Source organism: Ambystoma mexicanum, chromosome 2p, assembly GCF_040938575.1.
Source record: "Ambystoma mexicanum isolate Mex_15411 chromosome 2p, UKY_AmexF1_1, whole genome shotgun sequence".
In the NCBI taxonomy this organism is placed as follows: domain Eukaryota; kingdom Metazoa; phylum Chordata; class Amphibia; order Caudata; family Ambystomatidae; genus Ambystoma; species Ambystoma mexicanum.
In genome coordinates, this window is record NC_090923.1 from 369,446,828 (window position 1) to 369,474,318 (window position 27,491).

Genomic DNA, 27,491 nt, shown 5'->3' on the forward strand with positions numbered 1-27,491 from the left:
CTGGCTATCTTTGAAATGATGTAATTAAAGAAGTAAGTGAATTTAATTACTTGGGTGCAATGTTCACAACATCTAAGGGTGAGAATACCATAGTTAAAAATAAAATCTTAAAATCTTAAAAGCAAAACACATAATGTGAACAATACCTGATTTTGTGAATAATTATGGAGACTTTTGCCTCAAAGGACTGCTATTACCATATAATTAAAAGAAACTTATTTTATGTTACTGAAAGAATGATAGATTTAAGTTGGATGAATTGTTATACATTTTTGGAGAATAGCAATGATCCTTCCACAAATAACTCCTCTACAGTTTATTAGATTAGAACTAGCCTTGTCTTATTTTTTCCCAAGCAGCCATGATTCGTCAAGATTTTTTATACTACGATTTTTTAAATCAACAGGAGTTATAATCATGTATTATATAAAACAGTGTATTTAAAAGAGAAATAACAGAATATTGAATACATATTCTCCAGCATTGGATCTTTCATGGATTCACATGCTCTTAAATATTCCCCGTTGTCAGGCTGGGAATCCTCAGTAACATTAAAGCAGTTTATCTTTACATTTTAAAACTGCTTGTCACTTTAGTACTTTATTAGAGGTCCCATTAGCTCCACCCCTAGTGGCCATCTCCACATTGCATACCACACATTCTCTCTTCTACATTTTTGACACATTTTGCCTATTTTTGATAGTTTTTTTCCATTGAATGCTATGGTTTTGTGCCACATCGTCTCTCGCCTATGGCAGTGTGGTCTTGGCCCATTCCATTGCCTCCAAAGTTGAAATCGTCCGTCTGATGCCTTCAGGAGTACGTCGAGATGACAGGCACGAGAAAGAAATGCCTTTTTAAGGTCTGCTCAACATGTAATCTGAATTTCTTTTACGAAGAGGATCTTCATGAACAGTATCTCTACTGTCTATATCCGGACCACGACTTGAACAACTGTACCACCTGCCAGTTGTTCTCATCCCAAGACCCGCAAAGACTGCCACCACAGTTTAGTGGCCTGGTTAGATGAAGGTACTGGGGCCTCTAACTCAGCCTTTGTCTGTAGTTATGTCTCTTGTCAGGCAGAAACCTAGAACGCACTACCTCTTAAAAAAGGCTGAGGTCCCATGAGAATCTTCCTGGGGGAAGAGCGCATAGAAGGGACATGGATCACATGCTCGGGCTGCCCCCTAGTCAATAATTTTGTTGACTTTTCCCGTCTATGCCTACGGTCACCTCCTTGACCACCTCAGTGCCAAGAACGCCTTTGTCGATGGTTTCTTCATCCAAACACTCTTCAGAAAAGCAACACTCATCCACGACTACAGTTCCACCATCGAATGCATCATCATCAATGGCACATAGTCGGCCCAATTCCTCGTCGACAATGAAATCCTCTTCGAGGCTGGCCAACCCGTCGGCGACCCCATCGACTACCTCGTCGACAATCAACTCACTTTCGATCCTCTCCCGCTACGGCAGTGAACTCAGGCTCAAACTAGGGCCAATACTGGAGTTCCTACCTGATGACAAATGGGATGAAGCACTTGCACTGCTACATGAAGGGGAAGCAGTGTCAGACCACGCCATCTCAGTTGCTGTGTACATAGCAGATACAGGTTTCCACCAGATGGGCAATAGGGCAGTGTTAGACCACCAAGGGTGGTTGAAAGCCACACATTATCGGCCCGAGGACCAGTCAAAGGTAGTTGATATGACCATTGACAGTGTCAACATTTTTGGAAAGAAGGTTGGCGAAACCCTACAAGCCATCAAAGTCGACACGGATACAGCACATTCACTTGGCATGTTACAGCAACACTGCCAATCCTTTAGCTCAAGGAGAGCAAGGTTTTCCAGGACTTCAAGAAACTACAGGTCCTCCTACCATCCACAAACATCCACCACTGGCACCACCCAAGAAGGTTATAACGGATGGTCTCAACCCTACAGAGGGAACCAGAGAAGAAGCAGCGTCTCCTCCAGAAGTCAAGCTTAGAAAAAGACCTTACTAGGCCACCAAACTGCCTCCTCACTTCAACAACCCAGTAGGCGGGCGGCTTTCCAACTTTGCCGCACAATGGAAGAACATCACCAATGACAAATGGGTGCTGTCCATCATTCAACCGGGCCATACCCTGGAATTCATATGGAAATGTTCATCCATCTCCCGTCCCAGAGGCAGAAATACATCAAGCCTTGCTCCTTCAAGAAGTATGGCCGATACTTAAAAAAAGGGAGCAATTGAACCTGTAGCACAGCACCTCTGGGGCTCTGGAGTGTACTCCAGATACTTTCTGGTAAGGAAAACATTTGGAAACCGATACTAGACCACAGGATGTTAAACAAATTCCTCAAGTCTTAAAAGTTCTGCATGGTAATGCTGCATCATATCCTAGTCCAACTGGAAGAAGGGGATTTCATCATGTCTCTAGAAATAGAGGATGCTTACTTTCACATCCCCATTCATCGGTTGCACAGGCGTTTCCTCCTGTTTCCGGTCCAGGGCAGACACTACCAGTTGAAAGCTCTACCTTTCAGGTTGAAATCTGCCTCAAGAGTCTTCGCAAAGTGCCTAGCTCCAGCGGTAGCCCACCTCTGTTGTTCAGGCATCCATGTATATCTGTATCTAGACAACTGGTCGGTGTGCACTCCATCTCTTACACTAGCAACGCGACAGACCGAGGATACCATACAGTGCCTGACATCTCTGGCATTCTCAGTGAACTTTGCAAAGTCATGCTTGAATCCTACTCAAGACTAACTATTCTTGGGCTCACGTCTCCACACTCTTGCGAGTGTCGCCATGCCTTCAGAGGAGAGAGTGAAAACAATACTGAACAACGTCCAGCATCTATTGAGGCTGCTGTTCGCATCAGTCCACTCCCTCGAGTCCCTCCTGGGTATGATTGAATCTTGCATCTCGTTAATCCTGCACAGCGGGCTCAAGATGAGACCACTTCGGGAACTCCTAGACACCCAGTGGCAACAGATATCAGGGTCTTAGGAAGACAAGCTTTCCACCGTGCTCTCCAATGGTGGAACCGTAAGCACAAAGTAAAAGCACATTTACACCTTCCTGCACATTAAGCCACGGAAGTCTCCCTAGAGCGTTGGGAAGTCCACATGGGAGAATTCCATGCCAAAGGTCTTCATAAACGTCCTGCACATCAATGTCCTTGAATTAAGGGACGTTTACAGGGCTCTGAAATCCTTCAGGACTGAAGTGGGAAAAGTGAACAAAAGGCTCCCACCAATCCCCTCTCAACCCTGGCCTAGAGGATCACGGCCCAGACACCCGCCACGAGAGGAGTTTGCCCATCTACCAGACGACCAAATACCCTGTTACAGGAACATACGGATGTGCCCACCCGCCTGCCCACCCGCCTGCCCTGCACATGCCGACACCTGCGGCATGGATGGACTCGACTGAACCATCCAGCACCAAATCAACACATCGTTAGAGATGCCATGACGACCTAGCCAACGGTCAGCACACCCGTGCAAACATACACACCGGACACTCCCACACCAATCCACATGAAAAACATACTCAGTGCTATGACGTAGGCGACGGACACACCCACGGACGTGCATCTTTATTATTTTCGACATAGGTTTTCCAAAATGCAGAAACGCAAGACGCACAATGAACTCATCTAAAAAGGCTTGCTCACGCTTCTCCTAAGCCCACGTACCATACTGAGAAATATAACGAAGACACGATACTGGGGATAGAGCAATATGATACCATAACCTAAAGCGCTCTGTATCAAACGGTTCCACCTATGCACCAGGCCCAAGTAGGCCGCAAGCAAAAGCTTCCATGAACGTTGAATGAGCAAGAGTTTGGTTGCTGACCATGCAGAATGAGCCCAGCGAAAGCAAACAGTCAAGGGCACAACGTTACAAACTCTCATACCGCAAGCCGACGCCAAGGTCACACCTGCAAGATAAGCCAGGCACACAGTGAGAAATGCACTATTAATTGTGCAGAATTCTGCCTCAACCACGGTCCCACCTCACGTGACCAAGCCGAACCTGGTAGGGTGCCAAGCCCAGGAGGAAGAAGGCGCCTGGATCCCCCGTCTCAAGACACAGGCAGGTACAATTAAGCGACTCAATGGACATCTGCAGCGGTGGGAGTAGTCGGCCTTCCTGCTTATGAATAAATCCTCACATTGTCTGCACATACCCATAGTGAAACATTGTTGCAAATGACAGGTGCACCGCGAGCTGGGAACAGCGATGGTCCCAGACTGGGGGGTTCGCGGGTGGACCAATCAGAACATGGGGCCTTTATCACTGACGCCATTAACATTGACCAATCCTCAGGAGTCTCCATGTAACAATTTTTATGTATCAAATTGAAGGGACAACCCAAGTATACCACCTGACTGACCCTTAACCACTAACAGCGTTCTCTATACGTATGCTATACTAACCCTACCACTCGGGGAACCAATCCAGAGTGGTGATAGGTTTTTTGCTAACTTTCTCAGGTGACGCAAGTAGCGCGTCATACTAAAGTAAAAAGGGCCTGCGAGCCCCAGGATGTTGAGAGAGTGTCAGGACGGACGCGTACGATCCTTGACCCATCCCTGCCGTTTTGTTTAATAAACAGCAGAATCACCTTGCTTCTTGCGTGTGTCTCATACTCTATCTCTTTTGGGATATACGGGAGGAGTTGGGGCCTCCCTGCCCGGAGGTCCGCGGACGGCCCAGCCGACCCCGGGAGAATTTTCCCCCGACAGGACGCAGTTGCAGAACGAGGTAGTTTGCATCTTCACAAACATCACCACCACTATGTTCTAAATGCACAAGCAGGTTGGGACTTGCGCTCCAATTCTGTCTGTGGAAGAGCAGATGTTGTGGAAACGGGTGCTCTTGCACAACATGTTTATTATTCCTTTCCATCTGCCAGTGGTCTACAATTCGATTGCAGATTCGCTAAGCAGGGAACTCAGGTCATTCCACGAATGGGAACTTCCCCCAAGCCAGGTTCTCTGCCTCTTTTCCAAGTGGGGATTGCCAGAAATCGACCCGTTCACTACAGTGACCCACAAGAAATGCAACATCTTTGCGAGTTGGTTTCACCAAAAAAGGCAGCATGGTGGACATGTTCTCACTCCAATGGGAAGGACTGTTCCTTTATGTTTTCACTCTAATCCCTCTGCTACCTTGAGCTGTCAGTACACGCAAACAGAGCTGCTGTACCATGATCCTGGTGGCTCCAGCCTAGCCACTGAAAACTTGGTACTGGAGACCTGCTTCACCTGTCGCTGGCTCCATTCATCAGATTAGCCACGCTCCCAGACCTACTCTACAGAGATGGCCGGTCAGTTCAACACCATGACCCAGCGTCCCTCAACTTTACGGCCCCAGCGTCCCTCAACTTGATGGCCTGGCTCTACATTGTCCTGCTACAAAAGCAAGTGGACATTCTTTACCAAGTCAGCAATTAAATCTGTTTCACGTTCCAGCAGCACAAGTCTTACCATACTCCCTGTAGTTGGCAGAAGCTGGGCTAGCACACTCTTCCATCAAAGTGAATTTAGCAGCTATCGCACGATACATGCGTGCAGCAGGTAGGCCTTCCCTCTGGTCATTAAAGAATTCCTCAAGGGACTGTTTCACACTTTCCCACCAGTTCGAGCGCCTCCTTGGAAACTCAATGTAGTCCTCTCGAAGCTAATGGACCCTCCCATCAAACCTCTCCACACAGCTTCCCTGAAGTTTCTCTCCTGGAAAACCACATTTCTCATTGCGATTACTACAGCCAGGCAAGTGGCAGAGTTGCAAGCTCTCTCCTGCAAACCTCCCTACTTGAGTTTTCACCAGTCTGAGGTGGTCCTTCGCACAAAACCTTCCTTTATGCCGAAGGTTGCTTCTTCTTTCCACCTTAATGAACCCTTGATTTAATCAGTATTCTTTGGCTCTCCTTTGTCTCTGGCAGAGCGATCCCTACATTCTAGATGTCGCCCAAGCCCTCAAGTTCTATATGGCTTGTACAAGGGAGTTCTGAAAGTCATCACAACTGTTTGTTGCCTTCGGGCCTGTCTGCAAGGGCACTGCCCTTTCAAAGTCTTCCATTACAAGGTGGCTTTCGGCGTGAATTTCCCACTGCTATCGTCTGGCCAACAGGCCCCTTCCAGAAAGACCAAGAGCACACTTGACGAGAGCCGTGGCTTATACTATGGTGTTCCTGTCTGGTGTTCCCTTGCTTGACATCTGGAGGGCAGTCACGTGGAGGTCTATCCATACCTTCACAAGGTTCTACTGTGTTGCTAGATATTCCAGGGAGGAGTCCCGAGTCAGCCAGGCAGTGCTTCGTAACCTGTTCGAATGAGGTGAGTGCTCCATAGGTGAGTTTGGTTACTTCTGTTGAACTGTGACTTTGCCCATTTTGGTTGTGTATATGTACTGCTGTATGATGTTATTCAAGAGCATGTGAATCCATGAAAGATCCAATGCTGATGAAGGACCAAGTTACTTGTAACTCCTGTTCTCCAGCATTGGTATCATTCATGGATTCACATGCAACCCTCCCTCCTACCCCTCTTTGGCTCTTATTGGCTCATTCTGCCACATTACGTGCACTGCCAAATCTGAAGATGGCCACCAAGGGTGGAGCTAATGGGACCTGTCTAATTGGCTGTCAGTATTACCCAAAATGACTCTAATAAAGCACTAAACGAACAAGCAGTTTTAAAATGTAACGGTAAACTGCTTAAATGTTACAGGGATTTCCCAGCCTGCGACAGGGAATGCTCAAGAGCATGTGAATCCATGAAAGATACCAATGCTGGAGAACAGGAGTTTCAGGTAAGTAACGAGTTCCTTATGTGGTTATAAAGCAATATTATAATAAAATAACTAGACAATGGAACATTTGTAATACATGGATATGCAGGTAATCAGCTTAAACTGAGGGGTTGTGAGTGGGACAGGATTTATATGTAGATTATGTATTATGTGGCAATTTACTGTCTAAGTACTAGGCCGTCGAACAGGGCTGGTGAGAGAAGAACGAATATATAGGGCATGTTTAAAGTGAAGCGATATGGAAACGCTCGTTCATTTAACCCTTCATTGCCATAAATTTGAACATTTGCATGGACATTTTCTCAGAAATTGGATCATAACATTAAAGACTGATATTTATTGTAACCAATGTTAAGCAGTAAAACAGATTTTTTAAATAATTGCAATGCGACAATTGTGGCAATTAATTTAATGCTGCATACATAAAATAGGAACTTATCGATTATTAATTGTACAGAGATATTTATTGAACTGGTGATAATTATTGTTTAGTTTTAATAAGTCATTTATATGATGATAGTTTTTATTGAAGTTGTTTCTATTTATATTTGTTTTAATGTTTTTAATATAGCATGCAATCATGTGAAAAGTCTAACATGAAATTATAATAAACAAATACAAACATTAAAAAACCACTACAGTTTTCATTGGCATACGTGTTAGACTTTGATATGTGATATAGGTATAGGATTGTGTGTTATGAGCTTCCCATTTGTAAAAGGCACTGTTCATTTTCTTTTGCATTGGAAGAGTTTGATATGGGGCTAAGGTTCTCCTTGTTCTTGTTGTATACTTTTCATTTGTAAAGATGTATGACATTAACTCACTGTATATTTGTTTTCTTTAATGCCATCACCTCTGCTGCCTATATCAGTGTTGGCCTTCGTCCTGGGCATTGCCATAAGTAACAACATGGCATGGGTGGCGGTGTAAGGGCCAGAACAACCTGCCCATAATCTCAGTGTTGGAGCTGAGGTGCAGGAAGTGAATGCACGTCTTTTGAATGCCTGAATAAAACCTTTGGGTGCCTGAAAAAGAGGATGACAACAAAAGGGTTGTTTCAGCACCTTAATGGATACAGAGGATTTTCACTGAACTGTGCGGATGGAAGTGGCACGTTATCTTCCTAAGCAACAATGTTTAAATGTGAATAGAGACTCTATAAAAGAAGCATGGGGTGCAGACTGCACTGGTGAAGCAGCAGAAAGAAGCAAGCGAGGATTGGAAAGAGTCACCAATTTTGATATACACTGTATATTTGCGGAACAACTCCAGGAGGAAAATCCCATGTCCCATCACTCCCACCAGCCAGTGTTTATTTTCATTGGTGAGGGATGATGGGAGCCATAGGCAAAAATATCTGCAGTGCTTGAAACTACTCATGGAAGGACACAGTATGGTGCAGCCAGAGTCCCGCTCTCTGCACTATGCCTCCCTACAAAGTAGTTTTAAAGGCAGACTGCACGCCTACTGTCTAAAAAATTAACTGGCTGGCCACATTCATAGAATAAGTGCATTGCTTATCATAATAAGGATAGCTTTTGGAAAGATGAGTGTTTGCTCTTCGAGAGTGAGTAGTACTAACCTGTGTCCCATTGGCAGCTGAAAAAAGACAAATTGAGCAGCATGTGCCATCAGTAGGCATTATGATTCCACTGCATTGGCATAATGTAAATGTAGAAAATGGTTCAAGCCTGTATGAATGGTCTGCAAGTTGGTGTGCTATACTGTACTTCAACTATGAAAGTAGAAGGGGAGTTCGAAATGCATTGCACAGTGTGTGTTAGGAGAATGGCCGGGGTCAGTATGCCATCTTCACCTGGTACAGTGTAAGCCATGAACTGTGAAAGGATAAGATGATAAAGAACATTGTGCCATGGGTCATTCACACCTTACTTTCGTATGCACCTATCATCATCCCAAGTTGTAGGGTTATAGGTTCCTAGCATACCTGGACTCAAAGGAGGGACAGAACAGACATTTCAGTTGCAGAAGATCGTAGGAAAGTGTTTATGCAGAATATGACACAATACTGCATTATAAAATATAGTTTTTAGTGAATTTTCCTTTGTTAGCTCTTGTGCCTGAAGCACAATAGTGCTGCTGTAAATGTGCCTTGAGACCACAATATGGATGTAGTTATCACAGCTTCAATGTGGGGGAGCTACTGAATGTGAGCACAGATATATTGTTTCATGAACACCCCACAAAACATGTATACGAATAGAAGACATTGCTCATGTGCACTTCCCCAGTCCTTCCACTCTCCTGTCTCTCTCCCATGCCATGCCTGCACCTGCATGGACACTTTTGCTACAGCGCTGTGCATTGTAAGGTGTTGTGTGGTAATTCTGCATCCAACTGGAATCATGGGTCCTTTCAAAACTTAATGGGGTCGGTGAGAGGAAACTTGGATATTTATGTTCAAGTAAACCTTTGGGTATTTTTGGAGGTGCTGTGTTTTACCGTTGGGTGTTTATGTTTGGAGTTATGCGAGATTTTGGTGACCCTGTTGTATGCATGCACGCATGACAAGCACTTCAGAGTTGTGGTCCAGGGATTTTGACATGGATACATGAAGGGCCTGATTCATGGAACGTTTCCCTATGGGATTGCACCATTATAAAACACTTCTGTGAATCAGGCCCACGTGTTAATATAGTGTGGAACCTTGTGGAGCATTGTGGTGTTGGTGAAGTTAGGAAGTGGTGGTTAAGTTAGTATTCGTTATTGTCTTTGGGCAAGGCAATGTCACCGGGCCCCTTGATTCATCTGGTACACCATAAATGGTGTTTGATCTAGGATCTTTCATACCTATTCCCTGTTTGCCTGAGTACATATTTGTGTGATTTTCAACTGTCTGGAGAAATCAGAGTGCTTTAGGGAATGGGAGTCTTTTGGGCATTAAGTTCTAAAATCTGGTGGTCATCACTATGAACAAAGACCCTTCTGGTATTTCATGTTTTAGTGAGGCACTGTGATTAGCATCATATTGTTGTATTTTAGTGATCTTTTAGAAATGTAGGGTGTATATGTAAGTAAAAGGTTTTAATGTATCTAGAATAATGATTATATTGCAGTGCACAACTAAAGATATTACATCAAAAGATAAATATGTTTGACCAAATGTTTGAATGTTCAACTGAGCATGAGATTTGTATTGCAAAATATAAATTACTACATCCTCATCTAATATACAAAATATAACATATGGTATACGTAACACATAGATATGTATTCATATTTGTTACATACGTATTATCAATAGCTTCATATCAATCAGAACCTAGCACATCAAATATGTCAAATATTTCCTTTCGTTCAAAAGTATATCACCTGCATTTGAAGATTTCCAATTGTTAACTCTGAGTGGCATCTACCTTGTTCCACATTTTTCTTCTTCTTTTTGACACGCGAGAAGTGTTTCTTTTTAGGTTGATATGGAATCTATTACATTTCAAAAGAATACATTATTAAAATGTGTGTACATGCAACGTCTATGCAAAATTCGCTTTGGCTTCATTTAATCTGTAATTTGTTCGCAAAATGTAAATGTGACCCTCATTGGAGTGATTCACCACGAGAAGAACTATGAATGATATTGACATACATTCAGATATTTAAAATAATAACATATGCTTTTAAAAAATATTATATGTTAAACAATTTAGCCTGCGCTAAAAAAATATAAACATTGTTGCGGAAACAAAAGGTACAAATACTTTATGAATCTTTTGCCAGATAAGAAATGTTACATCAGTCTTAGCTGAACTGTAACCCACACATATTGAATTTGATCTACATTTAAAATGTGAGCTTTGCACACGATTAATACAAATGCATTACATTGATAAATAACGAGCTTCATGTTACAAAACAAAGTAAACAACCACGCATTCTTCCTATTTTAGGAAGCTATAGATTAACCTAAACTCTTAGTTTATAAATATAATCTTTATTTATTTATTTTTAATTTAAGTAAATTGGTTTCTAAACATAATCCTTACACTGTTACAAACTTGAAGAACCAGATAATGCGTGTTATTTACATAAAATCTGCCAATATAACATCACCAATATAACATCACCAATGGTGGAAAGAGAGTTAAGAACAAAAGTGTTGATTCATTTATATAAAACAGTTAAACAGTTAAAATCTATTTCAAAGTACACAAGTTGATTTCTGGTAAAAAAAAATGTAATTACATCAACTGTGAAAGAACATTTGTGACCCCATGATAAGTGAAACTAGAATTCATCGGTGGTTAGACAAGCATTACTATGTGCACATTTCTCAAAAATCAAACATTGCAATGCACCCAAAGATGGACATTTCAGCAATTGATGATATAGGGACTCTACTATTTCCTTTGTGGGCAGCACATTAAGGCAAAAACAGAAAAACTGGGCGCGCCCAAAGTGCATTTGGAAATTGCACAACGTATTGAGGAAGGTGGCCAAGACATTTCTCAGACAGATAGTGTACATGACATCATTTATATTGATGAACCTTCATAATAGCACCACACCATTTTTGTTGAAGAGGTTTTCGTTTTACATCAATATGGAGAGCAACTAAAGAAGATGGTGTCATGCAAAATGATTGTAGTAATTCATTACATATTATTATAAAATTAGCAATAAGACTAATATTTGCCATCTTCAGCAATTCAAGACAATCCACAAATAAATAATGTTTAATGTTATCCAACACATGCTTATAAAATTAACTGTTTTCATTTATACCAGCCATGTAGGGAAACCAGGCCGATCTGAGAATATCTATGGATATACAAGACAGCAGTGACAAAACATCTTTCCAATGAAATGTCCGATTTTTGATAAGTCCAGGCTACTTGCCTGATGAGAAACTTCCAAACCATAAAGACGGGAGGGGATTAGCTTTGATCTGTAATAGTTTATCAGAGGAATTATTGAAAATCTTCCTGTTTATGCTTTCTCCTTCAGTTTAATAAATATCACCCTCTTGTCTGGGGTAGCCCTCACCACAAACCCCAGCTATTGTATTTTTTTATAGGCACAACTATCTGAGTAGCTTTCCAAGTAAAGGCTAAAGGTTTTTTGGCATTTTGGAAGACTATGATAATAGTGGTTTGTCAATAAATTATTACCCAGTGTGTAGTGGTGAAAAGCAGTCAACCTGAGTATAACCCAAGAGGATGACATCATCCGCTTAGGCCAGCCAAAATACCCTTACTCGACCCAAATGAGGGGCAACGAAGGAGGTTTCTGTCAGGGCATCACCTACGTCTGCGATGTACACATTGAAGAGGCAAGGTGCAAGGACGCAACCCTGTCTCAAGCCTATGAAGGTGGTAAACTCCTTAGTCAGGGTCCCTGTTGGTCTAACCTGATTTGAGGTCTGGTGTCTGAGTATAGGTGTATAAGAATGTTAAGAAGTCTCACAGGGATCTGCCCATATCTAAGTTTTATTCAAAGGAGGATCTATTAATAGTGTTGAAAGCCGGTGAAAGATTCACCCCGGCAATGTACATCGCTGCCACATCTGTCTGCCATGCATGCTGCTGGAGGACATCCAAAATTAAAACATTTAGGGTGGTGCCAACCCCTCTTCTAAATCCTGCCTGGAACTTGGTTCGTCGGCCGCAGCGGAATGCCTAGGATTCCAGTTGTCCCATGATAATAGACATGAGAATGTTGCTATCAGTGTCGAGAAGAGCTATGGGTCTACAATTAAATGGACTTTTCCTTTTCACCATTTTTGGAGATTGGCAGAATGATGGAAAGCTTCCATGAAATGGCAGCAGACTTTGTGTAAATTATGTTTCTAAACAAAGGAATAGAAGCCCATGGAGTTGGATTCCTTTTTAAAATCTAATTACTATGTACATTTGGATCAGGGGCTCTGGAGTTTGAAGAATTAAGTGCCCAGTCCACTGAATTGCAAGAGATTGAATGGCAGAAAGCTGGGATGTTATTTAGTTCGAAGTGCATACACCAAGATGCCTCTGAAATTGGGTTGCACTGTTTTTCTGATTGATTTTGTCTTACTGTCCAGAAATTACATGTTTGTTTAGATAGGATCGCCTAAAGCTATGCTTCACTGTACGTCTGTAATAAATTGTGTTTATAATCTTTCAGTCAATATAATGTTTATTCATGAAGCTATTTCGATTACAAAGACAAATATGCATGCACTGCATCTCAAATATCTCAACAGACAGGCTTAAAACGCAACGGTTAGGGCTAAGGTTTTTAAGGTATAAGCCATTCACCGTAAAATGACATTCCTTGTGCACTCCAGTTGCTATCTGTCCTCAATCAGGATTAAAACCAGTATATTCCCACAACTGCTTCTTTCCCCTCTTCTGGAATCTAGATTGGAAAGCGTTGGCTGAGTCTGCAGGGCATTATGCATCAACCTATGTGCTTACAATTTTGATGCAGGGCCATCAATTGTTGCAATCAAATAATGGTACCAACTTCTATAGCAAGATGCTCTAGTAATACAAAGTGAATTGTAAAAGGCTAGAATTTACTTTACCAGAATTTCCTGCAGCCATTAAAAAGCAAGGTAGTGGAAAGGTTCCGGGCCCAGACCATACCCTGGTGGACCTCTCTATAAGCAAACCTGTGATTTGGGATCCTTACATACTGCTGTTAGTCAACGCCATCCTCAAAACCGTAGTTAAGCCAATAACATGGCACAGAACAGAGATTATGCCAATTTTTAAAAAGGGTGACACTTGTATCCCAGGGAATTATCGCCTGATCACGCTGCTAAATGACAGTAGTAATATATTTGGAAACATCTTGCTAACAAAACTGGTAAATTGGCTAACAGATTCAAGTGCATTTAGTCATTTGCAAGCTGGTTTCCATAAACGGGTGATCACTAATGATCAGTTGTTCAGATTAGTACTGATCCTAAATGTCACACTCAAAGGAGGCCAAATATATATGACTTTTGTAGACCTCAAGGCCGCCTTCAACAGCATTCCAAGGTGCAAACTTTGGCATGCCCTGATTACAAACTGGGTCCCCTTTCCACTGCTTATGGCTGTTATGGACCTCTATAATAACCTGACAGCTCAGGTTAGATAGGGCTCGGGTGGGGAGTGCACGAAACCCTTCCCCATTGAGGAAGGTGTAAGGCAGGGCTGTATTTTGGCCCCCCATTCTCTTTAACGTTTTGTTTGATGGGATGGTAACTGAACTACAGGTAAATACTTCTGATGCCTCATCTTTGGGGGTAGAGAAGATTGGCATCCTAATTTCTGCTGATGACATGACCCTTATCTCTAGAACCCTGTCCAGCATACTGAAGTTAAAAGAGCATTTAACCAAATGTTTTGATCAGCTTGGCCTTGAAATGAATAAAGATAAAAACACAACATTGAGGTGCGGCAAGCTGCAGGGACTACACACAAGCATTAACCTTATGATAGGTGGAACAAACATTGAGTAGGTCTTATATTTTGATGACCTGGGGATCAGAATCTCGGGGCATGAGAAATGGTCATGACAAGTAGATAAAGCCAATCTCTCCTTTGGGAGAAAATGTAACAGTATCTTACAATTTTCAAAAACATTTGGAAATAATATCCTAACCCCTGCACTACAAATATATATGGAGCACAGGCGATAATAAATTCTACTTATGGTGCTGTCGATAACGGAGGACAACTTTTTAAAAAGTTTACAGTGGATCCCAAAAATACTCATAATGTTCTTTAACATCTGGAAGGTGGCCTTATGCCTAAACCTGAGCAGATACCTTTGAAACCATTGCTTTTCTGGGTATGTATCTTGCCCTGTGATACACATTCTAAATATAGGATAGCCCTAAGAGATATTTTAACCTATCAGAATGTTCTAATTTTCCTATGGTTTAAACATATTCAAATTTTATTGGGTTTGTTAAATCTGGAAACTGTTTGGGTTAATCCATATGGTATCTCCAAAAATAGTAGGCAGGATGTTCTGGATGCTTATCTAGAGTATACCACATGACAACACATAAGCAAGTGCCTGTATTTATCAACTGGCTATACTTATTTGTCAATTTATCGCCTTCTTTCAGCTGCCTTGAGTGAGTTATCAGGACACTTGCAACGTGCCGAGCCCCATCTGAGGCGCTTGAAACCCATTTTGGGCCACAGCACATCCCACACCATCTCCCCTCCCCACTCCTGTGTTATCCCTTGCTCGCTTGCCTGCCTTACAGCCCTCTCCTGGCCTTGATGAGCCCACAGAGCCCAGAAAGAAGAAGAACAAAGGTCTAGGCCCCCTTTCACTTTTTCAGCTGCCTTGGCTGAATTATCAGGACCCTTGCGGCATGCCGAGCCCCATCGGAGGCACTGGAAACTCATTTTGGGCCGCAGAGCCTCCCGTGCTATGTCCCTGCCCTTCCCCACTCCTGCCTTGCCACTTGCTCATTTGCCCGCCTCCAGCCCTCCCCCAATCCAGGTTAGCCAGCAGATCCCAGAAAGAACAACAACAAGGGTCTAGCCCCCCCCGCGCTCTTCCAAGTGCTTCCTTTTTTCAGGTGCCTTGGGCAGGTTATCAGGACTCTTACAGAATGCCGAGTCCCATCTGAGGCACATGAAACACAATTTGGGCCACAGCGCATCAAGCGCCATCTCCCCTCCCCTCCCACTCCAATGATTTCCCATGCTTGCCCACCCGTCTCCCAGCCCTCCCTCAATCCAGATTGGCCCGCAGAGCCCAGAAAGAAAAACAATTAGTTTCTAGGCCCCCTTGCACACTCCCGAGTGCTTCCTTCTTTCAGCTGCCTTGGGTGAGTTATCTGGTCCCTTGTAGCCTGCTGAACCACATCTGAGGCTCTTGAAACCCATTTTGGGCCGCAGCGCATCCCACATCATCTCCCCTCCTCTCCCCACTCCTGTGTTTTCCCATGCTTGCCCACCCGTCTCCCGGCCCTCCATCAACCCGGATTGGCCCGCAGAGCCCAGAAAGAAAAACTATTCGTTTCTATGCCCCTTGCACTCTCCCGAGCGCTTCCTTCTTTCAGCTGCCTTGGGTGAGTTATCAGGTCCCTTGTATCTTGCTGAACCACATCTGAGGCACTTGTAACCCATTTTGGGGTGCAGCCCATTTCGAACCATCTCCCCTCCCCTACCCACTCCTATGTTGTCCCTTGCTCGCCTGTCTGCCTCCCAGCCCTCCCCAAACCCAGATTGGCCTGCAGAGCCCGGAAAAAAGAACAACGAGGGTCTAGGCCCCCTCACACTCTCCTGAGCGCTTCCTTCTTTCAGCTGCCTTGGGTGAGTTATCTGGACCCTTGCAGTGTGCTGAGCCCCAGCTGAGACACTTGAAACCCATTTTGGGCCACAGCACATCCCACGCCATCTCCCCTCCTTCTCCACTCCCATGTTGTCCCTTGCTTGCCCGCCCACCTCCCAGCCTGCCCCAACCCAGATTAGACCACAGGCCCAGGTAACAGACTCATTGAGCCTCATTACGAGGTAGGTGGTAAGGGATTACCGGCACCGGTAAGGACACCGGTGCCGGTAATCCCTTACCACCCTATTCCGAGGTCCCTTAGCGGGTCCCTTCCTTAACGCCTGTGTTAAGGATGGGACCCGTTAAGGGACTTCAGAGCTAATAACGGTACCACAAATTGCGGTACCGTTATTAGCTCCTTCCCCATTCCCATTGAGCCCTATGGGGGCTTGAATGTGAATGAGGAATGGTTCCCTGAATGGGGTTTTACTTGGTCCTCCAAGATTGGAATGACCCGGTAAGTCCCTATTTCGGGATCCCGGACCCGGAATGCGGTAAGGGGGTAGCCATGGTGCTACCTCCTACCTCGTAATGTGGCCCATTGACCCTTATAACCCAACCCCCAGGGCAGCCAACTGCCCGGGCAGCCAACTGTCCGGGCAGCCCCCTTACTGAAGGACCACGAGGCAAAGAACAGGTCCACAGAGGCAGCCCCAGATGGTGTCTGCCGGTCTCAGCCAGGGAAGCAAGGAAGCCTGCAGCTATCAACCTGCTGTGACTGCTAAAGTAAGTGCAGTGGGTCTGGGGTGCAGCAATCACTGCACCCCAATAATCAGGTCCACCCCTCTAATTACTCTATTGTTCATATTGCACCACCCATCAGCATCTCAGTGAACTGTATTGCTTGTCCATCTCTCTAGGAAAGTTTGCTTTTTCTTTTTTACATTGCTGTTTGTGTTGAAACTAGGCCTTTTACCCTCTTTGTAGGAAAGTCGAATCCAGGTGTTTTCACATTGCTGTTTGTGTAGAAACTAGGCCTTTTTCCTCTGTTTAGAAAGGTCGAATCTGGGTGTTTTCACAGTGCACATCCCCCCGTTTTCTGAGTCCACACCGCTCCTGCGTTCCCCTGTGGTTGCCTGCTTGTTGCCTCTTTTGTGCCTCCTTCTGTGTAAACCCTGCCCTCTGTTGCCTCCTGTGGTACTCGACTTTGAGCTGTGCTTCTTTCCTCCCTCACATTCCCTTCTTGCCTCCTCGCACTCTCTATGGTGCTCTCAATCTCTCCAATCTTCCACAAATGCTACTCTATCTCCTATCCTATCACTCTCACTAAGTCTGGTAGAAAAAGGTTCAAGAGGGTCATCCTGGCCTCTCTATTGCTGATACCCACATCAGCGCTTCTTCCAGACAGACCCTAACCAACATCCTCTTTGTCGTTCCCTCTCCAGACCTATGGATCCCTCATATGGTCTCAGCTCTTCCTCCTATCTCCTCCGCTCCCATTAATGGTGGCACTCGGTGGGAGGTCCTCTTGGCCTACTTCCATTCCTCCAAGACCATCATTAATGTCTATCTGAATGACACTGTCTTGGTATAGGGGCCTCAGCCCAATCTCCTCCTTTGTGATAGGCGTCTCCCACGTCTTATCAACTTCCTTGCTTCTACCGCTACTTCAGCTATCACCTCTCTGGCTCCTCTGCCACCCCCTTCCTCTGCTGCCTCTCTGGAACCTTCTTCCACTTCTCTGGCTACTTTGCACCTCCTGCTATCACCTCTGCCTACTCTCAGACCCCTCTACCACTTCCGCTGGGTGAACCTCAAGCCTGCACCCCACCCTGGAAGTCTTTCAAATGTGGCAACCTGCACCACACTGCTTCTCTCAACTCCTGCTCTGCTGTCAAACATTCCTCTGACTTCTCCTCGAAGAACTTGACCTGCATGTCCTTGCTCTCACAGAGACATGGTTTATGGCCAGCTCTGTCACGAGTGTTAACACTCTCCTCCCTGATTGCTACAAGATCCTCTTCAAGCCCAGAACCAACCGACCCGGAGGTGGAGTAGCTCTGATCTTTCTGGAATGGGTCCCTACTTCTGTCATTCCTATGCACACCTACCTCTCCTTTGAATGCAGGCTCTCTATCTCTCCTGGCCTCTCTCTGACTTTGACCACCATCTACAGGCCACCTGGACAGGTTGCCCTCTTCCTCTAAGTATGGGCTGACCTAATAACGCCGGGATTGGTGACGGTAGTGCAATTAGCGCTGCTTTCTTGGCAGTAGCCTTTATTTTGGCAACATTGCCGCCGGGCACTAACAGCATTACGGCCAGGGTCGTGGTCACATTCACGCCAGGTTGTGATGCAGCCCTAATTCCACCGCATGACCCAGCAGTAACCCTATTACTGCCCAGCCGTAATTACGCGTATTACCGCCAGACTTGTGTTGAGGCCCTGCATCTGTAACCTGCAATACAGCCTGCACCTTAAAACTGTTTGTGTGAGTCAACCACTATCTACTAATATATTTGTGAAACTTTGTTTGTATGTTCGCGGTTGGCTACAGCCCCAGAACAGTTGGTGGGCTGAAACTTTGGCCCACGGTTGGCATACCAGTCTGGGGTGTACTGGCGATAGTGAAATTATCACCAACCACACCGATTCATCCTGCACAGGGCGGGGTCCGGCCCTGTGCTATCAGTACAGGCAATTTCGGGAGATTGCTGATTTTGCAATTGTTGGCTGCAGCCCCACAACAGTTGGTGGGCTGACATTTTGGCCCAAGGTCGGCATGCCAGTCTGGGGTGTACTGGCAATAATGACATTTGACCAACCCCACCCATTCGCCCTGCACAGGGGTGGAGCGGGGTCCGCCCCTGTGGTATCAGTATTGGTGATTTCGGGAGATTGCCGATTTTGTGATTTTTCAACAATAGGAAGTTATGTCACAATAAAACATACACAAGGCTATAGCCGTCTGCCATGTGCATGTCAGGTACAGTCCCGTGCAACGCCGGGTGGTACCGCTAGTAATTTACATAATACAGACTTAAATAAGCTTCAGAGGGTTTGCTAACTTATACTCATCCACCTAAGGTGGATGCACCTGTTTATTATTTATGTATGTATTTATTTATTTATTGTGGGTTTTAGTAAAAAAAACATTCACACATTTAATTCATCATGACATTATAGCACTTATAAAAAAACATTGCTAAAAACTGACAAAACGTCGGAACTTACAAAGTATTCACATTTGATTCATAGTAGTATTGCGACAATGATAAAGTACAAAGATAGTACACACGCAAACAATTATCACGATTAAGAATTAAAAATCATCTACAAATGCATATACAAACCTCATTAAAAAAAGCACATCAAACCCCAATAACATTACATTTCCTTCAGTTGGCTAATACCACAGTTAATATGGAGAACCCTATATTGCTTACACTAAAACAGGCAATTAGCAATCAACTTTAAATAGTAAATAAAAAAAAGGAATTGCCGCAATTGCTAAGGCTGCTGTTGGCTCACACGATGAGAGATGCCAGAGCCTTACCCCTGCCGCTTTACCTACGGACACCAGATATTTCCCCAGAAGCTCTGCACGAGCCACGCAAAAGTACATACATTAAACAAATAGGTGATGGAGAGATTCCAAACCCACATTGCAAAATCGACAGAATCTTTCCGCCCTCGGAGTCTGTTGTCTTGCACCCAATACCTCTTTCGTTGGATATAAGTTACGTTTTAGATGCAACATAGGCAAATCTGCATTTTCTAAAAGGATGTGTTTGCATTAGGGCTGACATTGAGTTAAAACCTATCACGTCATAAATAAAGTGGCTACAAATCTTGTTTGTTGAGAGCCTAGCTCTATTCTCAGTCCAATCATGCTCATATAAATGCTTCTTTACTTTATGCAGGCAGTAAATCAGGTCCTCTCCCGTTACACTAATACGTGACAAGATTTTCTGCACATGCATCTGTCCACATCCTTAGGGGTTTGCACGTCTGGGAGAACCTCACTGCTCTTAATTTAGTACCATCCAGTGGTGCAAACAACCCTTTAAAAAGCTACTGACGTCTCAAGTCTATCGAGGCTTGCATGTGAGCCTCAAAATATGTCTAATAGCCGCTAGCGGTGTGTCCTGTGGCAGATCCAATACCTTACACCATAGGTTTCCTTCAAACCTAGACCAATCTCCCCAGCCTCCAAAGTTTCTGCACCATGGATAATTTTTGGAATGATCTTTTGTCAATAGTAATGAAGCATCAGACTCAGGGAAATCCGTCCAAACTTTTTTATCTAATTGTGTAATGTTGAGCTTCATAGGTGAGGACAGAGGTTTTGCTCATTGAGGTTGAAGTCTATATAACTTTACTCGTACACATAAAAAACCAAGTATTTAAAAGATGTCAAGCTTTTGACCCTTAATTGCCCATTTAAAAAACGTATTACATTTTTTATTAAAATCATTTAGGATTAACATTTTAGATTTATTAATATTTAATTCCAAATTCAAATTCATAAAACAATCATTTACCATAGTCAACGACCACTGCAGACCCACTGACGTATAATCATACAGCACTATATCGTCCGGATATAGCAATTGAGGTATTGGCAAAGACCCTAATTTAGGAGGACTAGAAGCAACCGCCCAGATCGGCAATGTACATGTTAAAAAGAAACAGGGCCAATACGCACCCCTGGCGTAAATCCTGCTAACTCTTTATACAATCCGAGAAAGTGCCTCTCTGGTCCAGCCTGATTTCCAGCCCAGTATCGGAATGTAGCAACTCCAGCACACTCACCAGGGCCTCTGAGCAACTCCGTTCTCATAACTTGGACCAGAGTCTGCTCTTTCTTATGCCATCAAATGCTTTAGTACTGTCTAAGAAAGTCACAAATAACTGTCTTTTTGGCAAACGCGCCTGACTGGTAAGAAGTGTAATGATCAGTTTAGTGAGATACTCGTCCCCCTCTTGAAACCTGACTGCTAGACATCCTGACAGACACCAAGGTTGCATATTTGTAGAGGTCCTCAAAGGAAAAGACAAACATATTTTGTATGAGGCGTCTAGGAGGGATATTGGTCGATAGTTGATGGGATTAGCCCTATCCCCTGTTTTGTAAATTAATACGATCACTGTTTGAAGATGCAGAATGCTATAAAAAATCTCCAATAAAAATGTATTATTATTTAGGTACATAACCATTGAAGATATTATTTCATAGTACACTTGCATTATAGTAGCAATACATGTAGCAGCCATATAGGTTAACCCTATATCTGTCGTTCTGCCAGTCTCAATGTAGATTTGCATGCAAGTGCACTAACAATATGCGCTAACAATGGTGCCCCTGGCTGACTAGATCAGTAATCTGCTCTCAAGAAATGTGTGAAAAAGATGAACATCTCATTTGAAAAAATGCAATCCTCCAGCAAAATAGAACTTAAAGGCAAAGACATTGAAGGCACCGATAACCTTAGTCCTTCTACAATATAAAGGATCTAGGTTGTTGTCGGAAGCGGCCTCAGAGACGAGGAAGAGGTGCGGCTTGACACGATCAGAGTGAGGTCCTTTACTCTAGCACGCGAGGCTAGGTTGTGTCGAACGGTTGGGAGCGGCTCGCGAGCATTGTTGGCTTTCCCGGTGCTTCCTCGCGTCCTCGCTGTATCGGGGGAGGTGGGCCTCAAGGAAGCCGCATTCATAGGCGTATGGTGCGGCGGCCCCCGCGCGACGGTGTCCCTGGAGAAACAAACGCACCCCTAAGCATAGGCGGAGGAGCGGAAGGGCTGCGGTGCACCGGCAGGGCTGTGCCGGGTTGCACCAAGCGTGGCACAAACGCCGGATTAACGTCGGATTAACCCGGTGGTCTAAGTAAGAAGAGGGGGGGCCCAGGGCACGGGGGATGGGCACTGCCCTGGCTCTCTCCCCACAGCAGGTTTGATTACTTTGCTCAGCCCAGGTCGCCCCTTGTTTTTCTTTTTTCGTTTTTCTTTTCTCTGGGGCACCTTAGCAAGCAGGGCTTGAAGCCCAAGAAGCATTGGGAGCTCACCTTAGTGAAGGGCTGGCCCAGGACTAGTCTGTGGTGGCCTTGGAGGTCCCTTTAACAGTGTAACTGTCCTGTGTCCCAAGGGAGAAGGTAATTAAGAAGCTCTTCCCCGGACGTGGGGAAAGTTGCCCGGCACTGGGTCCTTGTAGTACATTGGATATCCTGTAGTAGAAATAACACTGTACTCTGAGGAGGAAGAGACTTTGGAGATCACCCCGGGGACTGCGGGCTAAGGCCTTTGACCCGGACTACATAGCCTACGTTTCCCCCTCTGTGTGGTCTGGAAGACACAGAGTAAGCGTTAGGCAGCCTTCCCGGATTCCCCAATCTTTTCCTAAGAACTATTCCACTCGGAGATGCAGCGGGGGAAGAGAGCTCCTCATTCAATTTATAATCTGAGAAATAACAAGCCGCAAGCTATGAAGGAGATAAAGGAGTCCAATAGAAAAGGGGGCAAACGTAAGAAGAATGCTAAACATGATCTACCTGTAGCACAAGGAGCCATCACAGAGTTTTTCCCGGTGAACCTTCCCCCTGAGATCAATTCCACCATAATTGACGAAAGGGCAATACCGGTGAACAGGGATGGCCTGTCTATTAATTCTTCTAACTTTGATGATATTGATAACAATTCTCTCTTGGACCTGTGTCTGACAATACAGAGAGGAATGCAGCCTTACACCCCACAGACTATGGCAAGTGGCTTACCGTCTCAGAAAGAAAACGGCACGATTGCTGATGCAGGGGAGCATAATGCTGCGGGATATTCTGAACGTCTATCTACATCTCCGAACCTTGCTATGGCCTCGATGGAGGACGAGCCGGATCACGAGACAATGGGGGGCATGGGATCCCATCCCAGTACTACTCAATTAGCTGAGCTCCAAACGTCGGTAGGAGCCCTCCAATTTGCCTTGAAAATATTGCTTCAGATGACGGGTCGTATCTTGGCAAACTCCAATGCCATTTCTTTAGCATTGGAACGGAAGGACACACCGCGTGAGGACGCGGAAGATAATTTATCAGTCGCTCTGCAAATAGCCGAGGAGATGGAAGGTCAAGTATCCGAGAGGGAGGAGAGTGTGGCCCAAGAGGCACCGGACAGTATCATCGCGATTGAAGAAGTCCCTTTAGAGCCAGCAAACCAAGATCTGGAGCACAGTCCCCTGGGCCCCCTCTCACGGAAACAGCATAGACTGGCAAAGAAGGCTTTTAAACATAAGCCTGTTAAAATTGCCCTTCAACTCCCTACTATAGGAACTGACCCTGCAAATGAAACATGTTCTAAAAAAGCTCGGAAAAGAATGAGGAGAGCGGCATCACGGTTGGCGATGAAAAAAGGCCCACTCTCAGACTGGCTGATGCCCGAAGAGAAGCCACATGAAGTGGACATCGACATAACAATTGGGGAGGGCTCAGAACCAGAGCTTGAATCAAGCATGTTCATTCAGCCAGAGTCTACACCTGAGGGACGGTTATCGGTGGAACTACTTGAGCATACACCGCCAGAGGAAAAGAAGGATGCGCAGGAAATCCATATAAACCGTATATGTTTCATCAAGAATTTATATCCTAGGAAAAACAACTCCTGGCTGGCACGCTCGGAGCTACTGACTAGGCTATATCACATCCCTCAACTCCGAGTGTTAAAATCTGAGGATTTTCTGTTTATTGAACCCCTGTCGGGCCCTAATCCCAATGTCTCTGCTCTACATTGTGTGTTTCTGAACACGGCACAACTGCTTAGGAACCACAAAGAAGAGCTGAGAGTGGTAGATATTGCTATTGATGTGGACCCGCAGGAGAAAGATCTTTCTGTAATCCCTGAAGTACCAGTCTTACCATCTAATTCGGCAAATGACCCCAAGATGGTGACAGGGGAGAACCCTCTATTGGCTGAAGTACAACAGGCACTTAAGTCCTTATTGGAGTCTCTTCCCCAGTTGCTACAGAAGCACTGAAGCCTATCATTATTTTCCTGGAACTGCAGAGGCTTCTCCCATCTATTGAGGACGGAGGGCTCTGCAGATCTTTTATTCCATCATAGCTGTATTTGTCTGCAAGAGACTTGGGCAGTGGACTCTCTCTTTCTGGATGGCTATGTGACATACCAATCACCTGCACAACGGGGAAGCAAGGGACGCCCCTACGGCGGCCTATTTACGGGGGTAGTTAACACCATGATGTCTCGTAAAATTCAATGCAGAGCTGAGGATCAATTATTGGCAGTGGAAGTTGCATACCCCCATGGTGAGGGAAGAGTCAAGTTTCTTCTTATCAACCTTTATAACCCCCCTGGAGCAGTAGCAAGAGACTCTCTACAAGAGGCTTTACAGGATTTATTGACCTCCTGGTCATTGGGAACTAGGAATGCCGCAGTTATGGTAGTGGGTGACTTCAATTGCCACATGTCCGATGAAACTCCTATAGCTTCCAATCCAGGCCTCAGCTCCAGATGTCTGATGACGCATGGAAAGAGGGAGAAGGAAGGCCTGGGGTGGATGCAACTGTTTGAATCTTGGGACCTAGCAATGATCAATGGCCGCACCCCGGGTGACAGGCCAGGGAAACATACTTGGTCTAACGGATCATCCTGGAGTACATTAGACTATATACTGATGTCCCCCGAGATGCAGTCAAGAGTGGCTGATATGTGGGTAGAGCCCAACAGTTGGAGCGACCATGCAGCATTGCTATGTACATTCCAGACCCTGACTCCCGATACTCCTAAGCTAAACATCGGTAGTATTCTAACCAACTGTTCAGGAACTAGAATAGTTTGGACGGAGAAGAATGTAAGAGCGGCCTCTGAAGCACTTAATCTGGATATGGCTGATGACTTGGGAGATTTCCAGTGTATGTCTGTAAATGAAATTGAAGGGTGGATATCAGGGTTCTCAGGCCATTACGCCGCTATCAAGAAGGGGTATATGTTGAAAGAGGGATGTGCTCCTCTCCCGTATAATGGGGAAATTAGAGATGCCAAGAGAGGGTTTAAAAGATTGATACGTAGCTTAAAAGGCCAGAACCTCTCTGTAGTCTTATATCGTGAGAAATTAAGAACGGCCAAAAAGCGATATAGAACAAAGATAAAGGGTATTAAGAGAATAGAGAGGAATAATTGTTACCAGCGTCTTGTTAAAACTATCTGTTCGAGAAATTCCCGAAGTATATGGGCACTGTTAAATGAGAATAGAGCGAAGGCCATAGGATCTGTCGCTAATCCAATCAACGAGAAAATATGGGAACAATTCCTCCTAAATCGCAATGCTGGGGAAGATGGGCCCGAGAGTAGCTCTATGGGGAAGCCTCCTATCCTTCCCCCCTTTGACGTGTCACCTGGGGCAATATTTAACAAAATAGTCATCCTCAAGTCTTCTAGAGCTCCCGGTCCTAATGGTCTTGCGAATGTAGTGATAAAAATAAATCCGTCCTTTTGGGCGGACCTATTCTCTTTACTTTTTAATAAGATCTTTGTACTGGGGAAAATCCCTCGATCCTGGCAAACTGCTATTTTGATCCCGGTTTTTAAAAAAGGCAATCGTACAGATCCAACCAATTACAGGCTTTTATCCATGCTGGATGTCACTGGGAAACTTTTTGCTTCTCTTTTGCTCAGTGAAATGCAAAAATGGGTAGAGAACACTGGTATACTCAGTAGATTCCAATGCGGTTTCAGGCGGGATTTTTCTACATCGCATAACCTTTTGGTAATGGAAATATTGCGTACGAGGGCGCTAAGTAGGGGCCAGCCCCCGTTGTACGCACTCTTTATTGATTTCTAGGCCGCTTTTGATACTATTCCGAGAGCGAGGCTTTGGAACAAGTTAGAAGTGTTGGGTTGCCCTTCAGTTTTGTTATATTACCTTAGATTGCTCCACCAAGATACATCTGTGTGCCTCAGACTTAATCAGGAGGGCAACTCGACCCGAAAAGTGATGCAAAACAGAGGGGTCAAGCAGGGCTGCGTCACAGCGCCTCTCATATATAACCTGTATGTACATGACATCCCTGCGACACTTGCTGAGGTAAATAATTGCCCTCCAAAAATAGGCGAAGTCCTATGTGTGCTCTTGGCGTATGCCGACGATTTGGTAGTCCTCGATAACACCATTGGTGGCCTCAGGCGTTCTGCCCATACTCTTTGGGAATACGCTAAGATCAACGGCCTGACCATCAATTTGGAGAAGACTAATGTCTTGAGATTCACTAGGAAAAGGGTAACCCGTGTGAATTTAATAGTTCATAAACATTCTATTCAGTACGCCCCGTCCTATCGCTACCTAGGAGTGGAAATGGAGCCCCTAGGTGATTATGCTCTATGCAGACAGGGCCGTGTTACTAGGGCTCTTCAAGTGATCTCACTTATTGCATCTTTTACTAATAAACAAGGGGGTTTTACTTTGTGGGGGACCCGCCAACTTTACATGCAAGTTTTTGCACCTATGGTCATATATGGCCTCAAGTCGCTGTTGACGACAAATCTGGCGTGGCTCCAAGTGTTAGAGGGAAAGTTCTGGCGACGCATGCTGGGGCTTCCCCCGGGTGTGCCGATGGCCCTGATAAGATTAGAGTTGGGCCTCCCTTCACTTAGGGCTATGGTTTTGAAAAGAAGATCTGGGTTCTACCTTAAGATGACAAGTGGACCATCCAATCCTCTATTAGTAGTTTTACATCAGGAATTAAGTAAAAAACATACCACCTCGTCTTTTTATAAAATCATGGGTAAATTCCTTAAAGAAATTGGCTGGACTCACAGAGGGACAAGTGTTACTAAGGTAATGTTAAATGCACTTGGGAAAAAGGTGGACCTGTGGGACTGGCTGGAGAATTTTGCCCATTTAGACACTCTTAAATCATATCACTTTGTGAATTACAGAGTGTATAACTTCATGAAACCGCAGGCCTACCTTTTTCTCTGTCCCTCTAGAAGACTCCGCCGTTTCATTATTTTGTTCCGATTAGAACAATTACCGACCTTATCCATCACAGGAGCACGGGAAAACATTCCTGCAGTAGAACGAACATGTCGGATTTGTAAATCCCCCTTGTGCTCAGAGACAGCCAGGCATCTACTAACTCAATGCCCGGCACTGAAGAAGACAATTGTCCATTTCCTGGGTGAATTTGTGCATGATCCGCTCACTATACATGAATTTTCATTCTGGCAGTATTGTACCAACACTTGCAACATGCACCTATTCATAGCACTTTATAATATCTGGGAACAGATTGAACCAGGATTGGGGCTTTAAGCATGCCCAATTAACATTTCACATGGAAGAGGCTAAGGATCTAGCTGGGCTCTCTTAAGTGTACAGGATGAGCGTAGTCACAGGTTTTGCTGTGTCCTCCCAGGACTAATAGTAGTAAGAT

The 27,491-nt window shown here is 44.6% G+C and overlaps 1 protein-coding gene across 1 annotated transcript in view; it reads right to left on the reverse strand.

Moving 5' to 3' along the window:
- The window catches only part of C2PH3orf49 (chromosome 2p C3orf49 homolog), a 298,627-nt gene that overhangs the window by 94,304 nt on the left and 176,832 nt on the right, over positions 1–27,491 (reverse strand). The window contains exon 4 of the mRNA XM_069643716.1: positions 10,162–10,272. Coding sequence (XP_069499817.1) covers positions 10,162–10,272 — 111 coding nt within the window. The remainder of the gene's footprint in view (positions 1–10,161; positions 10,273–27,491) is intronic.